This window comes from Anolis sagrei, chromosome 4 (genome assembly GCF_037176765.1).
Source record: "Anolis sagrei isolate rAnoSag1 chromosome 4, rAnoSag1.mat, whole genome shotgun sequence".
Lineage (NCBI taxonomy): Eukaryota > Metazoa > Chordata > Lepidosauria > Squamata > Dactyloidae > Anolis > Anolis sagrei.
In genome coordinates, this window is record NC_090024.1 from 183,925,774 (window position 1) to 183,946,109 (window position 20,336).

Consider the following 20,336-nt stretch of genomic DNA (forward strand, 5'->3'; position numbering starts at 1 on the left):
ATTGACATCTTTATTTCTTCTTATTTTGTTTCTAAAACTGAACAGAAGTGTAGGTTATGACTCTTAAGCTGCTTATGAGCTTGATGCTCAAAGGACTGTCTCTTCCTGGTTATACCCACCTGGATCCTACATTTAGAGGCTTTTGTTCAGATACCTCCACAAGATGAGAAAACTGGGTGCTTTTTAGTAGTGTCCTAGTTACATAATGCCTTCTTTAAAGCAATACACTTGGCACCTAATTCGACTGCTCTTTCGGTACCAACAAGAGCTTTTAAATCTTGGTGCACCATCTTTTACCTTTCTTTCACTCTTTGTATTATCTGCACTTGATCATCGTCCATCGATTTTCATGCTGCATTGCAATTTCAGTAGCATGCATTTTACTACTGTTGATTTTATCCCATGTATTTAATCCTTTAAGTCACCCTGAGAGCTTCCTATCATAGGACAGCCTTTTAAATGGATAAATGAAAATGGAAGTCCCTTTAATGTTTCAAATGAAAGATTAGCAAAAGCAGGCTCACTTTCAGCTGGGGAAGCATGACTTGTGCATGACCCCATTGCGTATTCATTTAGGAAAGCTAAGTCTAAGCACAATTTTGCATCCTATATTTAAAACGTCCCTATTAAGAAAAGGATTCCTATTAAGAAAATACATTTTAAAGAGTATTGAAGCAATGCCCTGTCAATTACTTCCCCAGTTCAATATTAATAATTTTAACTAGTTTTATTCAGTTTTATTTAGCCAGTAACATGCCTTGTAGTAAAAAGATAACTGTAATCAGAAGTCCCTTTTTAAAATGTCCATTAGTAATGATGGTGGAAGAATGAGTCCAGGACTTTTCATCACTTCTTTATGGTCAATATCTGTTTTTTCCCCAATCTCAAAGTATTTTTCTTCTTGGAATAGCAAATCTGTATTATGTTGTTCAATATGATGGGTATCCATCAGTGTACTCAATTAATATATACTTTCTTACTCTGCCTGGAGAAAGGTACATGGCTCTCCAAGGGAATAATATAAAAACTGAGATCTAACACTGAAACTGGCAGGTAGCTTGTCTCCTCTCCAGTACCTTTGAAACTGCTACTTCTGGCTATTCATCCAGAAGGGGAAAAAATCAAAGCAAAGGTAATTTTCTAACCATTTTATTTAGACTTTGCGTAATGATTTATTGCTCATCTGCAAGAATTAATATTGCATTCATTAAAAATCATTCATATACAAAATAAACCTATCCCCACCTGGGTTGATGCTATAACATGCTCCCTCCAACCAAACTGAGGTGTTGCCAGGCATGAGAGTTTATTCCATGGCTTATACAGAGATGGAGCCCTTAGCTAAGTCATCTATTGACACTGCAACACAGAGGCAGACAAATGGAATAAAGGTATCCTCCTGAACATCACGGAGGAGTTTTGGAGATTCACTCACATTGGCTTAGAGCAGTGGCTCTCAACTTGTGAGTCCCCAGGTTTTTGGCCTACAGAAATCCCAGCCAGTTTACCAGCTGTTAAGATTTCTGGAAGTTGAAGGCCAAAACATCTGGGGACCCACAGGTTGAGAACCACTGGCTTAGAGGGACCCAAGCCAATTCTAGGATCAAAATGTGTGATAAGAGAATCAAGAAACAAGAGGAGGACTGCGATACAAAAAGGAAAGAACTGATTCTATTAGGGCTGGCTGAACCTAAAATCGGATTCTGGGGAATGGGATGGCTGCAAGTTGAAAAGGCCGAGGGAGATCCTGAATTCAAGTCTGTCATTAGCCAGCACCATTTTGCAAGGCCAGTTGAAACCAAACACTCATCTGGTACAAAAGATACTACAGGACAGTCATTTAGGGGCAGAGAGTAAGCATGGCGGTTGTGCTAAGGTTTGGTGGCTCAGGCTCCTCATCACAGGCAATTTATTTTTCTCAGTGAAGGATAACACCTACATAAGAATAGTGGGACAGATTTCATGAAGATGGAATTAGGAATGTCATCTTCTGTATTTACATCATGTCTTCTGCAAAGATTACATGAAAAGGCAGAAAGTTCAAGGTTGGTCATGTATTCACGATGATTCACAGTAGTTTCTGGCTTGTTCTTACTGCCCCTCAAGACTTCAGCACATATTTGCAATAATCAGACTCAGGCAATATTTGCCTGAACTGCCATTTTTAACTTAATACCCCCCCCCCCCCATCCATGCGGAAGCCTCCCCTCATTTTCATGGCACTAAAATATGGACTGTATGTTAACTTAACATGCCAGCCTAACAGAACTGAGATCATTAAAACAGCAGAGCATTTAAAACGGCAGTGCCAATGAAGTGGGATTCCGCCTTCAAAATTCATTTGCTACAAATGAAGCCTGAAGATGGAAGAAAATGTTTTACATAAATGACTAATTCTTTATGGGATCAGAGAATTTAAGCTACTATTATCATCCAAGCACCTCCTGTATTGTGCAAATGAAGGAATAAAGTACAAGAGATGGTTCAGCTCAAATATGCTGATCTGCTTCATAGTGGGCCTTAGGAATTCAGCAACTGAAATTATCGGTTTTAAATTTTCTCCAAGCTAGATGCAAAAGGAATTCTCATCCACTGCATTTTAAATAAGGTATTGGGCTGTCTTGATTGGAAGAAGAGGAAGAAGAGGAAAGCCTAAAATCCATGGAGTGATGGGAAGAGAGGGCAGGTTATAAATAAAGTGTTATTTTTATTGTTATAAATAAAGTATTATTAAAGTGGATAGGCAATATCCATTTCAATTCATATTAGCACCCTAGCAACTCATAAGAGAAGATGAAATCTATCTAGCCTTATTTCAGAGTGGGAAATCATGAGGAACTCCAAATGTTCTTGGACTAAACATTCCAGTAGGTCTAGCCAGAGGTGAGGAATTCTGGGAATTTCAGTGTAACAACATTTGGAGAGCTGCATGATTATCACTTTGGCTTAGTGAAGCCAAGCATACAGCAACGTGTTTCATTAGGAAAATGGATCATAAATAATATTTGAGATTGCCCCACTGAATGCAATACTATTAAAATCAGGGTTTAGGCATTTGCTGAATATACACCTATAATTTAACTGGCCATAAGGTATCAACTCTCTGTGCAGGAAAAGGAGTATTAATCTGGCAGCTAATGAACTGGGGCTCATTAAGGCAATTTAGAATTTGCAGATAATTCCACAGGAAAAAAATAGTATTCTTAATATTTTGCAGATCAATCAACTGCAACTAAGGTGCCCTGGAAAATATTAAATTAAAAGATAAAATCAGGAAATGAATGCCTCACATCACCAAAGGGAATCCACTCCATTGTAGCAGAGCTAAGGAGCTGAAACCATAGTAAAGCAATGGTGATGCGGCTGGGAAATCCCAGGATGTCTGACAGACGAAAAGACTGAGAAATATTAAAAGAATGAGAGCAGACAATAAAATCACATGAATAAAAGAAAAAAATACATTTTAGAACTAACACAAAATATGTTCTTTAAAAATATTCTTGCTAAAGCTCTTGTGTAGATTATGTGGTCTGGTCCTTCAGCATTATGGTCCATCAGTACCTATAGAAAAGGAGAGAGGAAACTAGTGTTAAGCAATGTGAATCACACTGAGGCACGTTGTCAACTACAGATACTCCTGTCTCAGGCATCAGAGACTGCTACCTCAGCCATCGTATTTCTAATCTCTTATTCAACGTATCACATCAAATACCACTAACAACAAAACATCAAGGACAGATTTTCATTCAAAAATTCTGTTATTTTTATATCTCAAAGTTCCCTCTGAGGTGCTCAGAACAACCTGACCATCACCTTGGGAGCTGTGAAATGTTTCCCTTGTTATGTAATTTCAGAAGGACTGGGCAGGTTTTTGAACTTGATTCCTTGCATCCCAATAGATCACTGACAAGACTATACTGCATGTTATGCAGTTGTGGCTAAATTACAAGAAATGGACACGGGTTATGTGCAATTGTTATTTGATACTGGAACCGCCTGGACCATGCTTTTGGATCATGTGATTTTATTGTTTATATTAATATTTTAATCCCTTGTTTTAATGTTTAAATATAGTTACATTTTATGATTTAATTGATAGTTTTATTTTACTGTTGTTTTATGTTAAGTTTTCATGTTTTGTAAGGCATTGAATTTTGCCGTGAATATGTTGGAAATCGTTTTGAGTCCCGCCCCCCACCCCCACCCCGGGGTGAGAAAAGCGGTATATAAATGAAGTAAATAAATAAATGATAGATTCATATTTCAAGATGTTTCCATTTTCTCTCATGAAGAATGTTTACCTGTAATAGTTTGGTTTGAAGGGCCCATTTTTATTGAGTCCCAGATATTTCGCTTGATCATCTGTTAATTCTGTCAGATGAGCATCAAATGAAGGCAGGTGCAAGCTTGCAACATATTCATCTAGAAAGAACAAAAAAAGATGTATATTGTCGAAGGCTTTCATGGCCAGAATCACAGGGTTGTTGTAGGTTTTTTCGGGCTATATGGCCATAGTCTAGAGGCATTCTAGAATGCCTCTAGACCATGGCCATATAGCCCGAAAAAACCTACAACAACCCAAAGATGTATATTAGCTGGAATGTGTCCAGAGAAGGTTGCCCAAAATGATCAAAGTTTTGGAACCCAAGCCCTATGAGGAACAACTGAGGGAACTGGGTATGTTTAGCTTGGAGAAAAGAAGGTTGAGAGGGGACATGAGAGCCATGTTTAAATATCTGAAAGGATGTCACATTGTGGAGAGGGCATGATTGTTTTCCGCTGCCCTGGAGACTAAGACATAATGGAACAACAGATTCAAATTGCCACAACAATATTCCATCTAAACATTACAAAAAATGATTTGATGATGAGAACTGTTTGGCAGTGGTGGAGTCTCTCTGGAGGCTTTTCAGCAGAGGCTGGATGGCCATCTGTTGGGAGGGGCTTTGATTTGGTATTCCTTCACAGTAGAGGGCTGGACTGGATGGTCCTTGTAGTCTCTTCCAACTCTACTTCAGTGTGATTTTAATAATCCTATTCATACTCCTTAGACTTAAGATAATGCTGAAAGCCATTTGAACTAATAAAAGACTCAGTATAAAGCTACCCTTCAGGCCTACTATAGAATAACCAGTCTGGACTAGCATCTGGTTAGTACAATATGCTGGTGTAAGGTAACCTTTCAACTGCTTCCTTAATCTACCACAGAGCTGCTGAACTGAAATGTCTGGAAGCCCCCAACAGGTAATATGAGTTCCTATTAGCCAGATGCTTCTGTGATTATCACCATTCAACGGCCATGGAATGGCCACAGAAGGGAACTGCATCAGCTCTGTGGTAGGTGTAAGGAGTGGTAAAAGTATGGTAAATTTCTGCATGAGAAACTACCATGATACACAGAGACATGCAGGATTGCAACCATTATATGAACAGTTAGGGGAAAAAGTCTAGTACAGCATACATTTTTCTCAGCTCTGCACTTTCTGCACAGCATTCAGACATGGGGTTTTTTTTTAATTTCTAAACAATCTCTCCCAAAGTCACTGGAGAGAAGTTGCAAGCTAAAAGGAGGCATAAGCTTGACTCAATATTAAAAAGATTTCATTGTACAATTCTTGCCAGAGGGCACAGGAAATGCTTCTGCTTTGTGTTTTCTTCATATTAAAGACATCCCATCAATGTAGTGTTAGGCAGAAGTATCCAAAAGTATATTAGGGTATATTAAAGTATATTAGGTCATTCTAAAACTGATGCTCAGAAACTTTATATAAAACAAAGGATTCAGTCTTTAAAGACTTAAAATAAAATTTAAATATCCAGATGCTTGGCATGCATCTATTTTTAGGTTTATAGCCCATCATTTGATATTTATTCCATGGCTAATTATCTCATAGGTTTATCCTTACATGTAAATCACATAAATATAATGAAACAGATCAAATTGACAAAACTATTTCACAACACAGGAGACAGTTATGTCAAAATATCTAAAATATAGGACCCTAAGGATCAGAGACCATACATAAAATGGGTGAACAGTACATGAATCCCATACAATATTCCCAGAGTAATTTCTGTTTTCAAAGTTTAGTTAGCCAGCACAAAAGTAACATGAAAGCATCATTCTTGCATGTGAAAGACATGTTAAGAAGGCTGCTTCACAATGACTATGAAGCTACAACCAAGGATTTTAACATTAAATTGGCTCACCCATCTTTTTAGGCAGCAAGTACACATCTTGTTTGTATCGTCCCTCAGGTGCATTGTAAAGCTCAATCAAAGCCAGAGCCTGTGCAAATCAGAGAGATTAGTAAGCAACACCTGTAAACTTCATCCACTGTTTCCAATACACTGTTGCTATGGTTTTGCATACCTATGAGTCAAATCTAATAATTTATTATCAACACAGATTTAGGACAGCAGGAAGAAGGCCATTCTGGACTTCTTGGGATGGAAGTTCTAGTGTCTAGAACAGGCATAAGCAAACTCAGGCCCTCCAGGTGTTCTGGACTTCCAACTCCCATAATTCTTAAGAGCCGGTAGGCTATTAGGAATTGTGGGAGTTGAAGTCCAAAACACCTGGAGGGCAGAAGTTTACCCTTGCCTGCTTTGGAGGCAACCACTAAGGAGGCTGTTGCTTGTGTCCTCACCAACGAAGTTTATGATGGCGGTGGCACTGAAAAAAGGGTCTGCCCTGATGACCTCAGAGCCCAGGCCAGGACACAAAGGGAGATATTGTCTGCCACATGGCCTGGACTTGAGCTATACAGGGACTTTGAATTGTACCTAGAAACAAAATTGGATGCAGTTAAGCTGTTTTAACAGAGGACTAGTAAGGTCCCTGTAATACATTCCAGTTAGCAAAGTGTAAGTGCAGTAGCTGCAGATTTCAAGCACAGATTTCAAGTGTCTCAGGGAACTGGGACAGTTGGTAAGAAAAGGGCTCTTGCCCACCACAAACACCCACGTTCAGAGCTGAACTGCAAAACTCTTTCTTTCTTTCTTTCTTTTTTTTTTTTTGGGGGGGGGGGGGGGTTGTAACATGATTGAATAGGCGAAGCCTTATTCTTTGATCGGTCTTTCCACTGAGCAGCAGTACCACTGTCTTGTATGGATAAAGTTTCTTTTTTCTTTTGCTTTTATCCAGTCTGTCACTGATGACAAGCTCTTTACATTGCAGGCTCGGCTTACAGTGGCATAATCTGATATCCAAATAGTAATACTACTTTAAAAGTTGCCAACAAGAAAATAATGAGTAAAGAAGGCACAGCTTTAAAATATTTATTTTTAGGAAAAATGTGGCATCCTGAAAACCTTGACTTTATAGGAAAACAAAAACAAAGAATTAGATGAAAGGTTAATAGGACCACATAAGAGGTTCAGAAATAAAAGGAAACTAAGCAGGATTTCAAGTGAACAAGAGATTCAAGTAATCAGAAAACAGCACAACTTATCCAGTGGCTGTTTTTTTGCTGCCGCAGTTGAAATATTTATTTGTCTGAGATTCTCATGTCCTTCCCTTCTTATCGTTTGAAATTCTATCTCTGATGCAGATAGGTACATTTGGTGGTTACATGGGAAAAGGCACTGGGAACTTCCTTCTTAGAGAAGGTCAAGTGGCACCCTCCTTATTATCTTTCTGCAAGCAGGCATAACCCTTTTTATTCTAGCAGGCCTTTGGGCAAAAGTCCTTGTGTAATGTGCTGGACTTTTATTTGTTATTGCTGTTTCAATTTGTTTTAAGTGGTTTCAAATTTTATATGGTTTGCTTTTTAACTTTCATACGCTGTTAATTCTTAACTGTGCTTGTTTTAACTGTGGTGGAATGCCTTGGGTTCCAAACTGGGGGGAAATAGAGCACAATAACAACATCTGCAGAATAAATATGTAGGTGGTTCAACAGAAGTTGGTGAAGTAAAGCCTTCCTGATGATTCTTCACCATTGGTTATGCCAGTTAGTGCTGATGTCCTGTAATATCTAAAAGCCATGTTTTCACAGTTATACTAGTATTCTAGATGCGATCATTTTAAATACCAGGGATCCAGTTTAAAGAGCTGAAATGACGAATAAAACACTGTTCAAACAATCTCTAAACTGGCTTTTCTCAGACTTTAGATCGGGCCTGCACAACCTGTGGTCCTTTCAGGTGTTTTGGACCTCAGCTCCCAGAATTCCTGACCGTTGGACACGCTGGCTAGAGTTGGAGTTCCAAACACCCAGATGGTCACAGGTTGTACCGGTCTGCTTTAAATGAAGGCATACACTCCAAGCACATGATACCTACAGCATAGGGAAAATCAGGAAGACCTGCAGAAAAGTATCCCACAGTGAAGTACCTGGGTGGTTGCTGTGATGGACAGAACAAATGTAGGAACAGTTGAACAGCTCAGATTGAGAAGTCGTCCCTAAAGCAACAGAACAAAAATAAATTTAAAAAGTCTAAGAAATGTAACAATATAGAAGTCAAGAAAATACATATGAAAAACTTTACATGTTCAATTTATTTTATCAAGAATCTATCTATCAACATATCTAAGATAGGTACAGATATACCATGAGCCATGCCTGCAAGCCAATTCTTTAGTCCGCTGCAGATTTAGGATATGCCTACATTGTAGGGACTAGAAACAGTGTGTTTCCAATCCAAGACAAATCACCTAGATGCTCCTAGATAAAGGTAGTAGTTTATCTTTCTGATGCATATTTCTGATAATCAGAGCTGTGCTAAACTCAAGAGGAAAGGCATATTTTGATATATGGGAAATTAAAGTATTTTTTAACAGAAAGCTTGTGACTTTTATATGCATTTTGGTCTCACTAGCTTCTGCATCAGCAAGACTGCTCTGAGATAGCCAAGACAGGCAACTTTCCTTTCCAGCTCCCAACCCCTCTCATCTTTCAGCACCTCAGCTACTTCTTGCTTTTCCTGGTGTGTATTTAGATATCCACCCTACTTTGCTTCAATTCCTTTAAAGCAAAGAGCCAGATAAACAACAGAATGCCCCCTACAGAAGCTTCTTTTTGTGTTTTCTCAAACATACCTCAGCTAGTAGAACAACACGTTTGCCATCAGGCCAGATTACATGATCCACTTGAGAACGTACACGCTCCCAGGTAAGCTCTGGTGTACGAAGACTAGCCTGAGAGGGAGAGATTGAGTCTAGGGTGAAGAAGTAAACTTTGTGGAGTGGATTGAAAGAGGAATTAAGATTAACAGAGACTCACCACATCAATTTCAGTGTTAGAATGGCCCATATTACACACAATGCAGCTATTCTTCATTCGGTCCAAATGCTCCCTAGTTACAACATTCTTGTTTCCTAAAGAGAAAGGAGACAGCTAAAGCAAGCTAGAGCAATATTTTGAACTCTCAGTTACTACTGTCTATACTTAAAACATTAATTCCTAAACTACATATAGAACAGAACAGTGGTGCTTATATTTCCTATGTATCCTCAGATCACTATTCTACTTTAACACTGAAAATTTAAATAGGGAAGTGGTTCCATGTCAAGTGGAAGCATTGCTTCTTGGAAACAAGTAAAAAGACACAACTAGAAAAAAATGTTTAGGGCTTTATAGGGTAAAGCTAGCACTGTGTTCTGTAGCAGACTGGCAGCCAGTGGAACTGGCATAACAGGGGAGTTGTATGCTCTCTGTACCTCACTCCAGTGAGCAATGTGGCTGCCGCCCATTGGACTAGTTGAAGCTTCCAAACAGTCTTCAAAGATAACCCTATGTAGAGCGCATTGCAGGAATCTATTCGGGATGTAACAAAAGCGTGGACTACAGTGGCCAAGTCTGACTTTCCCAGTAACGTGTGCAACAGGCGCACAAGTTTTCATTGTGCAAAAACTCCCCTAGCTACCGCTGAGAACTGAGGTTCCAGGCTCAATGATGAAAGACCGTATAGATGTAAAGACATCCCTTAAATGTACACGCACACACACAGCAAATTGCTTTTACCTGTACAAGTTATAACTACATCCACCTGGCGAATGACTTCATTGAGCTTTACTACCCGAAATCCATCCATGCTGCAAAAAAAAAAAAAAAAAGACAAAAGAGTGAAGTGATACTGACCACAGCAGTGCAAAACAAATGGCCGATCTGACCATTTAAAATGAATTTCTTAACATTTAATAAGTTTAGACAATCCACTGGCAAATTTGTAACATGAATTTCTGCAAATAACACCAATAAGTTACATAGATGAAAGCATTACTTCAGTGATACTGTTCAGTTTTATCAACATATTTTTCAGAAGTCATGGAGGGTAAGCTTTGAGAAGATACTAGGGGCAAACTTTTGAGGACAAAAAAAATATACATCACACTTTTCCTTTTATTGGACTAAAAGTTAAGTAATGCATATTAAATGTGTGAGGCTCCCGTGTGATGGGAACTGGCTCTTTTTTCATATTGTTAAAAATGCAAAACAGTACATTTAGAGAAAAGAAGGGTCGTGGAGTAATTCCTCATGAGTTACCAAATGTTCATTCATTTTGATATTCCCAATAGATTTTATAATCAGACAACTTATACTCTTTTTTACCCATATATATAAATGTAATGTTCGTTTGTGGGATTAACAGAACTCAAAAACCAGTGGGCCAATTGGCACCAAATTTGGACAGCATACACCTAACAACCCAATGTATGTCTTTCACTCTAAAAAAATGATTTTGTCATTTGGGAGTTGTAGTTGCTGGGATTTATAGCTCACCTACAATCAAAGAGCATTCTGAACTCCACCAATTATGTCATTGAACCAAACGTGGCATACAGAACTATCATGAACAACAGAAAACATTAGAAAGGTTTGGTGGGCATTGACCTTGAGTTTGGGAGTTGTAGTTCACCTACATCCAGAGACCACTGTGGACTCAAACAATGATGGATCTAGACCAAACTTGGCACAAATATTCCATATGCCCAAATATGAACACAGATGGAGTTTGGGGGAAATAGACCTTGACATTTGGGATTTGTAGTTACTGGGATTTATAGTTCACCTACAATCAAAGAGCATTCTGAATCCCATAAACGACAGAATTGGGGCAAACTTCCCACACAGAACCCCCATGACCAACAGAAAATACTTAAGGCCATCCAGTCCAACTCTCTTCACCAGAGCAAGAAAATGTAATCAGAGCCCTACTGACAAAGAGCCATCCAGCCATAAATATAGACAGATATGATTCACACCCACAGAGAGATATAGTATCATAGATTTGAAAGGGACCCCTAAAGAAGGACTATGATATGTTGCATATTCCAGAGTAGGCAAACCAGACACTCTCCACATCAACACTGACAACGAAACAACAAGAAATACTGTTTACCCACAAGCATAAAGAAATTACATATATCAGAAACCAACACTTTCTCATTACTTTATTTTCCAGATCACCAAACTGGGCCACAGCAAAGCTATGGGACTAGCCCAGAACAGCCGATTTCAAGTTAAGTGACAGAAGACTGCTTTATTGTACCCCAAAGCTCTTTCTATCCCCTGTAGACATGGAATAAAGAAGTTATGTCCATCCGTTTCCTGATATCTTTGGTTACCCTGTAAAAGAACACTGGATTGTGTGAGTGTCTAAAGAGGTGGGCACTATGCAGGACAGAGGACAAAACATTCAGAGGAAAATAGATGCTTTACAAGACCTATTAAAGGCAGCATGCTCCAAATGCCCTTCAGAGTTCAACAATTAAAGAGAGAGGTGACATTCCATTCTGCTAAAAAGTAACTACAGAGTGATCAAATGGCAAGTCCATTACATTTTATTATTTCTATAAATCTTTCTAGGTTGTATCCATTTTGTCCCTTTGCTCATGGAAAGCTCTTTTGCTCTAGAAAGAGATTATTTTGTTAATATTTTGTTTCACCAGCACCCATTTGGGCTGTTGTTGTTGTGTGCCTTCACGTTGTTTCTAACTTGTGGTGCTCCTACAGTTGTCTTGGAGTTATTCTTGATTAGGGCCTAGGTAGAGGAAAGCTCATTTTTAGTAGGTGGGCTCTATTTCTGACTCATGAAGTGGCTCTGAAGAACAGCCGATAATACACACTAGGAAGAGGTTAATGTTCTCAAACAGCAGTGTTTGTAACAGCTCCTCACTTACCAGGCTTGAAGAGCGCAGATGGGATCAATCTCTGTAATATAAACTATGGCTCCCAAGGCCTTCAGAGCTGCACAGCACCCTTTTCCAACCTGCACAACAGTTACAAAAACCAAACACCATATTTATTGTAGATTTTTTACATGTAAACTTCAAAATGATGCCACTGAAATGATGGTGGATTTGGAGGAAGAAATCACACAACATACCAGGGATTCTGGCCATGAAAGCCTTCAACAATACAGCATGAAAATACTTTCTTGTATCATAATTTGCAAATATGACGGGAATTGTTAAGAGTCAATACACAATATTCTGTTATCAAAGTATTTTCCCAGTGCTACTGTTATTTTTCAGGAAAGAGGATATTACTAATATGAAACTGATAATGAATACAGTGCATTGTACAGTGTACAATGAATGCTAAGCAATGGTGTATCGTTATGGTCCACTAACGAGACCTCCTCAATTAGCTCCTGAAACTTACCTCGCCATAGCCACACACCACCACTTGCTTCCCTCCAAACATCACATCAGTTGTCCGCTTAAGGCTATAAAAGAGAACAAGATTATTTCTTAAGAGCATGACCACACAACATACTACATTCTTAACACAGTGTTTTGAATATCTAAAGCAGTATGGCCATATGCTACCACTGGACATCACCACAATGTATTTAAACTCCACAGCACTGAAGAATTGTAATGATGGATTAGTCTGAAGATCCTTTCTTTCCAGCTTTCTGACAAACTCACCCATCCAAGATTGACTCTCTGCAACAATACAGGTTATCAAATTTCTGTTTTGTGACAGAATCATTGACATTCATGGCTGGAACACAAAGTTTCCCAGCCTTTGATAACTGGTATAACCTGAAAAGGGGAGAGGAAATTAAATGATTAATTTTCATCATTCAAATACTGAGTTAAATTGTGAGCTGAACATTGAATCATTAGAAAAAAGCATTATTTTCCACTTAGGCCAACAACTCTCTACATCATGTCCCCAAGCAGCAATAGATGTGCCTGTCCCTATAAAAATGTGAGTCTTTGTCCACAAAAACAAAACAAAACTGTTTCTAACATGTATAGTGTTTCTAAATTTTAGGAAAACAAAACAGAACCCAATTATGATGCTAGAAGGGACTCCATATAATAGCTCCCCTTATTAAACATACTTAAAAACAAACATAAAAAATGTAATCCAAAGATAATGGGGAAAAAATGCTTCCTACTACTATGAAATGTATTAATGTCTGTCACCTGACACATTTCCTTATGAGACAAAGCAGCAACATGTTCTTCTCATCTGTTTTATTCAACTGCACAGCATAGTTCAGGAACAAACCCCCCTATCATGAAAATCTTCTTTCCTTGACATGATAAAAACTCTTATTTCCATTGCGAGGTCTGCTATGAGTCTGTGCAGCCAGTACAGGCTTCCTCTACCTTTTGATGCCTTACTCTTACAATATTTGTAAATAACAGACACATTCTATCAATTTCATTGCAACAGTTCTTCTTGCCTATGAGACTCGCTTCTGACGATCTGTGCACATGTGTGAGCAGTCCTAGGGCTTGTCTATGGAAATAATGGACCTCCTTCTGAAAATTTTGAACGTATGCACCTTTAGTTTTACCACACATTCAAAAGTGATATATAGTGTGTTATTTAAATTTTTCAGCAGCCAAGATGCACTTGCAAGTTAAAAAAATGGAGTTCCACTTTTCACTCGATTCAACTTTTATATAAGTGGGTGCTTCCTACATGTACCAACCATTGCCGTGGTAAAAGTGAGCTTCCAATGATCATCAATTAATATTGCAGGTCATTGTCACTGGTAACTTTAGCACCGGATACATTTCTAAGAAACAACTAGTACTGAAATACTAATGAAGGCAATGAGATGGTTGAAAAGTCTCAACGGCAACACTTTAGGCAATTGCTAACCTAAAACAAATGAACTGAAAGGAGAGCAGGCTGATTATAGAGTATGACCAGGAGATTTATTTCCTTCTTTAAAAACATAATATGTGGCAAGAAGAAACAAGTCTGCTATGTGGAGAGTTCTCCAGCTTTTGAACTGCATGATTTGCATGGCTTATCAGATAAAGAATATAGAGTAGACCCTAAAACCGCCCCAAGTATTTAATAAGTGGAACAAATAATATCCAAAATTTTCCAATTCCCTTAGAGTTTGTTACCTGTGCACACCCGTCACACTCTCTTCCACAATACCTCTGATCTTCTTAAAAACATTTGGATATTTCTTATAAACCCAATGGGTTAGGTCACCCCCATCATCCAAGATCTAAAAATACAGGAAGTATAAACAGCTCATATCTTCTGCCACTCACACGTAACTTAGAATAAATGTTATTCACATAGAGATTTGGGGATCAGAGTCAATGCGTAAAAACAGAAAGAAGGTACTGTTGCTTATTCCACTTATCAATATTATCTGACCAACCGAATACATCAATAGGAAGGGGGTAACATTATTATTTACCCTTTGATGATAAATCAGCATTGTTACAGTAGAGATACATACGTGATCTAGCACACCAGACCAAAATCGGTCCCCATATTATATATGCGATATGAAACACAATGAATTTATGGGAGAAAAGGTTACTCTAAGGCAGGCTTGCACAACATGTAGCTCATGGCCAGAAAGGGGTTGAACTTCCTTCACACAGTCAACCCTTTTCCTGCCTGCCTTCCAGTTTAGGCAGGCAGGAAGAGGCCGATCTGCAAAGGGGAAGCCCAGGCCATTCTCTAGGCTCACACCTTTTTCCATGGGACTGGCATGAACCTGGTAAACCTTGAGGAGCCTAGGCTGTCCCTTTGAGAGTTGGCCCTTCCACTGCCTTCCTGTTCCATTTGATGTGCCTCAATTAGCCCTTTCAACCCTTGTCAATATACTTCCAAAGGCAGTGCCCAAGTTACAAACATCTGACTTATAAACAATATATAGTTAAGAACAAGGGTGAGACAACAGGAAGTGAGAGAAATTCACCCCTAGGAAGGGAAATTCACTCCTGAAATAGTTATTATCATGGGGAAAAGGCATCTCTACTGAAGTTTTATCACCAATCCTTGTTTCCATAACAAGCAACGTTTTTCAAAATCCAGTTATCATAGGGACAGAAAGTGACGTGAAATTTTCTGAACAGATAGCAAAACAAACACCACAGGAGTATTGACCCCTCTCCAACTTATGAACAAATCTACAGAACCTATTTTGCTCCTAACTTGGGGACTGTCTGTAATGGGGACAATCAAAGGAATGTTCATTACCATATTGGCCTGCCAGGTATCCACATTAACACAGCGATCAATGCACCACCAAAAGTCATCCTCTGACTCTCCTTTCCAGGCAAACACAGCAACACCTAGTGAGGGGAAAAATAATCAAACAACCTGGTGTTTTTCTCAAGCAGTGACAATTGATACCCTCTCCTGTTAAGCCCATTATTGTCACATTGCACACATATCAAGCTGTTCTTACCCTACCCACTTCATCTAAAGCCAGGAGAATAACCATCTCTATGTGTTGTACATTTGGAAAAAGCACTACTGTTGGGAAACTGTCTAAGAATTCAAAACTTTTTGGACAGAATGCTTAAGATTCAGGAAAGAATTTCACTGCTTTATCCCTGCTCCTTTTCTTGTTATCAGTATGACAGATTTAAATGGCAATGCTATTTGAAGGGACATCATCTTTATACAACCCAGAAACATTAGGATAGTGACAGCAAACTCTAGTTACTAAAATGTAATGGAAGGTTAAGGCTCAGTTAAACATCTGCTGGTTAACAATTATACTGTCTTCTCCTGTGACAAGAAAGAGTCTGTATTAAAATAATTAATCTGTACAGTCTGTGAAGTGCTTGGGTATTTTGAACTTATGCAAGTAATAGCAGTTTAGAAACTTCTCACTGGTTTTTAACCATTCCTCAGAATGTAGTCTTCACAGAATACACAAAGAACAGAGGATGAAAAGAAAATTATATGGCATCTCCAGACTAAAACTATGAACTATATTGTGGCATGAGTTTTCAAAGGCAAAAGATGCTTGTAGAATAAATAACCTCAAGCGGAACATGTCCTCTTTAGATAAATGTAGTCTCTCTTAGCTAATTCATGGGAGTCTGAACAAGGCTGATAAAATACTCAACAGCTTGAGCATTTAGAAAAATTAGAAAAAAAATAGAATGGCAGTAAAATGGGTAATGACATTTTTATGCTTTCTGGAATTTTCACAATCGGACATAAAAGTTATCATGCATGCACTAGTAAAATACCGAATATACAGAAATTACAGCATTAAGAAAAGATTAGTGGATTTGTCATTCTCTGTCCTATCTCCCTATTACTCCAAACCTTAATCATTGTCCTATAGTATATATTTGTGCAAAGCAGCTGTGGGAAATTGCTTCATCCAGATCTCTAGATCTAGCTTTGTCTGATTCTAGTACACTAACTGATGGACCGACTAATAAAACATGAAACTCTGATTTTGTACCTCAATCAACGATATTTTTGCATGACCGCCATGCATACACAGAACACATTTAATCCCATATCTTTCATTCAACACTTTATATTGATTCACATTTTGTGTTCATGAAATAATCTGGTCCTTCTTTCTAAATTAAAGGCAGGACTTTATATGTCAAATAAATTGTCAAAAGCTTACACAATTAGTAACAAGCTGCAGAATACTAATAACATAATTTGAGAGGTTAAAAAAGCAAAGAGCTTCTAATGCAGTCAAATGGTTCTTTGCACCATGATTCTTAAGTATTTAAGGGTTTGATGTAATAAGTAAGCACTCTAAACACTGAACAATTATGCAGCATTTCTATCGTCGATGTTGAATTTCTGTGCAACTCTCCTGTACTCACCAGCTTCAGCCAAGGCAGCTGCCACCTCATTTTGAGTAGAATAAATATTGCAAGCAGACCAACGGCACTGAGCTCCTAGTGCACAGAGTGTCTCAATCAAGACCTGAAGGGCAAAGAAGGCAGATAATCAACCTAACAAGGAGTAGAAACAGCTTAATGGATTTGAATATTACTATTTGGCTATGGGATCAAGCCTTTGGGCAGTAAGCAATACAAGGAATGATCAAGGATTATGTGCAATTGATATTTGATATTTGGAATGGCCTTGGACCGTGATTTTTGGATTTATATTGCTATGTTTTTTAAAATAGATTTTTATTAAACATACAATGAGAAATTTCATTTACATAAAAAGTGGTGGAACAATAGTTGAAGAAAAGTAGGAAACAGAGGTATAAAAATCTTGACAAAAACAAAAAAACAGAACAATATAATTTTCTTTTTTTTTAAAAAAATGCTTTTCCTCCAGTTTGCCTTTTCCCTTATTACTTTTTTCATATTCCTCGAAAAGGTTCCAGTCTGTCGATTTTGTTGGGTTTCCCGAGGTCTTCTTCAAAAGAAACATTAATTTATCCATATTTCTAATTTCTCTTAATTTACTTATCCAGCTGTCAATGTCGGAAGCTCTTCAAGTTTCCAAAGTTTCGCTTATGAAATCCTCGCTGCAGTGGTCATATATGTAACTAAGATGTCCTTGTTTAAGTTTAGGGTTAGCTCCAAGTCAGTGATGCCTAATAAATAATACTCCGGTTTCCTTATAAAGTTTATTTTAAGTATTTTTTTTACATTCCTCATGTATAATTTTCCAATATCTTGTGACCTCTTTGCAGGACCACCACATATGGAAGAAACTCCCATCATGGTCATGGCATTTCCAACATTTCTTTCCCATGTTTTTGTACATCAGGCCAAGTTTCTTAGGGGTAATATACCACCTATGGAACATCTTTAACCAGTTTTCCTTTAGATCCATAGCGCAGATGTATTTTAGTTTCTTGTTCCAGATTTGTTCCCACTCATTAAGGTGTATAGGTCTTCTAAGATTTTCTGACCATTTGATCATGCACATTTCCGTTGACCATTCCAAGATTTTATTACATTCAGTTCTTGTGGGTTTTTTCGGGCTATATGGCCATGTCCTAGAGGCATTTCTCCTGACGTTTCGCCTGCATCTATGGCAAGCATCCTCAGAGGTGAGGACCTCACCTCTGAGGATGCTTGCCATAGATGCAAGCGAAACGTCAGGAGAAATGCCTCTAGAACATGGCCATATAGCCAGAAAAACCCCACAAGAACTGAGTGATTCCAGCCATGAAAGCCTTCGACAATACATTTTATTACATTGTTTGGTAATGAGTTTTTTTTTTCAGTTTGAACTATCTTGTCCCAAACTTCATCTTTCAAATTAAAGCCTATCTTCCTATCGTGACTGTAATATTCTTTAATTTGCAAATAGTGTAGCCAGGAGATGTTACAGTAAGTTTGATTTAGCTCTTTGTGAGTTTTGAGGCTATTGGTGTTTTTAATTAACAAGTCCTTATACGTTGGCCATCTGGTCTATCCAAGTAGTCTCTTTTGTATGGCTTCCATTAATATGTTTTGAATTCCACATTTTAATGTTCAAATATTCTTACATTTTTATGATCTAATAGATAGTTATATGTTATTGTTGTTGGGTTTCATATGTATGCGAGGCATTACATTTTGCCAAAAATATGTTGGAAACTGCTTTGAGTCCCCCCTTGGGGTGAGAAAAGCGGTATACAAGTGAAGGAACACACTGTACGTGGGGCTGCCTTTGAAGACTGTTCGGAAACTACAACTAGTCCAATGGGCTGCAGCCAGATTACTAACTGGAGCAACATACAGGGAGCATACCACCCCCTTGTTGTGCCAGCTCCACTGGCTGCCGGTCCACTTCTGAACACAATTCAAAGTGCTGGTTTTGACATATAAAACCCTATATGGTTCTGGCCCAGCTTCCTTGTCTGAACACATATCTCTCTATGTTCCACCTCGTAGTTTAAGATCATCCAGGGAGGCCCTGCTCTCGCTCCCGCCAGCAACGCAAAAATGCCTGGCGGGGATGAGAGACAGGGCCTTCTCGGCTGTGGCTCCCCTGCCTATGGAATTAGCTTCTCACAGAGGTAAGATCGGCTTCATCCCTTCTGTCTTTTAGGAATAAACTGAAGTTGTGGTTCTGGAACCAGACTTTTGGACAGCACGCATAAATAGCACTTTGGATATGGGATTTTACTGGAATGATGATATGGTTGTTAATATTATTTTTATTGTTTTTAATGAATGCTCTATTTATTGTTTAACTGTTATTATATTGCTTTGTTACATGTAGTGGCATCAAATTACTATCAAATATAAGCCATCCTGAGTCCCCCTTCGGGGGTTGAGAAGCAATGGGGTAGAAATACCGGAAATAAATAATAATAAATAAGTAAATAAATAAAATATATAAATTATGTATTTATTTATTGCATTTATATACCAGTTTTCTCACCCCGGTGCAAATTTAATACATCACAAAAAATTGCAATGCTTCACAGAAAATAAAAACAGTACATCAGTACTATACCACAACAAAAGTATTTTCATTTTTTTAATGTATAACTTATCCTGCTGAAAACACCCAGTCAATTAGTGAAACAAACCATAGTTCTGTGGGATGTAACACACATGACTTCCCCAATAATTTTACCACAACTCTAAGCTACCTAAAACCTGCATTAAATTCCAAACCAAAGAACATGCAGTTATCTGTCAAACTCTATGTACATACAACTTGATATACTAATGTTTTCATAACAATAGATGTCTTTGCAACAGAGTATTTGTGTGTAGATACACTAAAATTGCTTAGTAACTAAACTGTATTCTTGTTTACAGAAATACTTCCTCTTATCTCTTTAGATTGAAATTGATCAAGATGGCCTGGAGAGGAAAGATTTTCAGTTAGCAGAATGCTAGCTCCTGTACAAACGGAAGAATGGAGCACTTACTGCAGTCTGTGCTGTAATGTGCGTACATCCCACTATTTTAGCTCCAGCCAACGGTTTCTCACCCTGAGCTCGTTTTCTTAGGGAAATCAGTGCAGACATATCTGCAAAAGCAAAAGAACCATTTTAAATTAACCTCAGGCCAGCAAGCAGCCAAACAATAATCACAGTGGACTCACAGAATTAGTTTAGTTCAGAGAAATGTGTGTGTATATTTATGTTTATAAAGAAATAATGAGAACGAGGGCCACAGGTAGACAAAGTCAGGAAAACTATTCAGTGAAATAGATA

At 38.2% G+C, this 20,336-nt stretch overlaps 1 protein-coding gene across 2 annotated transcripts in view; it reads right to left on the reverse strand.

Moving 5' to 3' along the window:
• Window positions 1-1,133: 1,133 nt before the first annotated feature.
• AHCYL1 (adenosylhomocysteinase like 1) overlaps window positions 1,134-20,336 on the reverse strand; it is a 56,966-nt gene continuing 37,763 nt past the window's right edge. The window contains exons 4-17 of one of the 2 annotated variants that reach the window (XM_060773262.2): window positions 20,049-20,149; window positions 17,035-17,137; window positions 15,425-15,519; window positions 14,329-14,435; window positions 12,880-12,996; window positions 12,611-12,674; window positions 12,127-12,215; window positions 9,968-10,038; window positions 9,227-9,321; window positions 9,043-9,141; window positions 8,338-8,406; window positions 6,211-6,289; window positions 4,302-4,422; window positions 1,134-3,561 (exon numbers count right to left, since the gene is read on the reverse strand). In XM_060773262.2, coding sequence (XP_060629245.1) covers window positions 3,555-3,561; window positions 4,302-4,422; window positions 6,211-6,289; window positions 8,338-8,406; window positions 9,043-9,141; window positions 9,227-9,321; window positions 9,968-10,038; window positions 12,127-12,215; window positions 12,611-12,674; window positions 12,880-12,996; window positions 14,329-14,435; window positions 15,425-15,519; window positions 17,035-17,137; window positions 20,049-20,149 — 1,217 coding nt within the window. In that variant the 3' untranslated portion in view covers window positions 1,134-3,554. Of the gene's footprint in view, window positions 3,562-4,297; window positions 4,423-6,210; window positions 6,290-8,337; window positions 8,407-9,042; window positions 9,142-9,226; window positions 9,322-9,967; window positions 10,039-12,126; window positions 12,216-12,610; window positions 12,675-12,879; window positions 12,997-14,328; window positions 14,436-15,424; window positions 15,520-17,034; window positions 17,138-20,048; window positions 20,150-20,336 lie in introns of those variants that run through there. The other variant, XM_060773263.2, reaches the window with a different exon arrangement.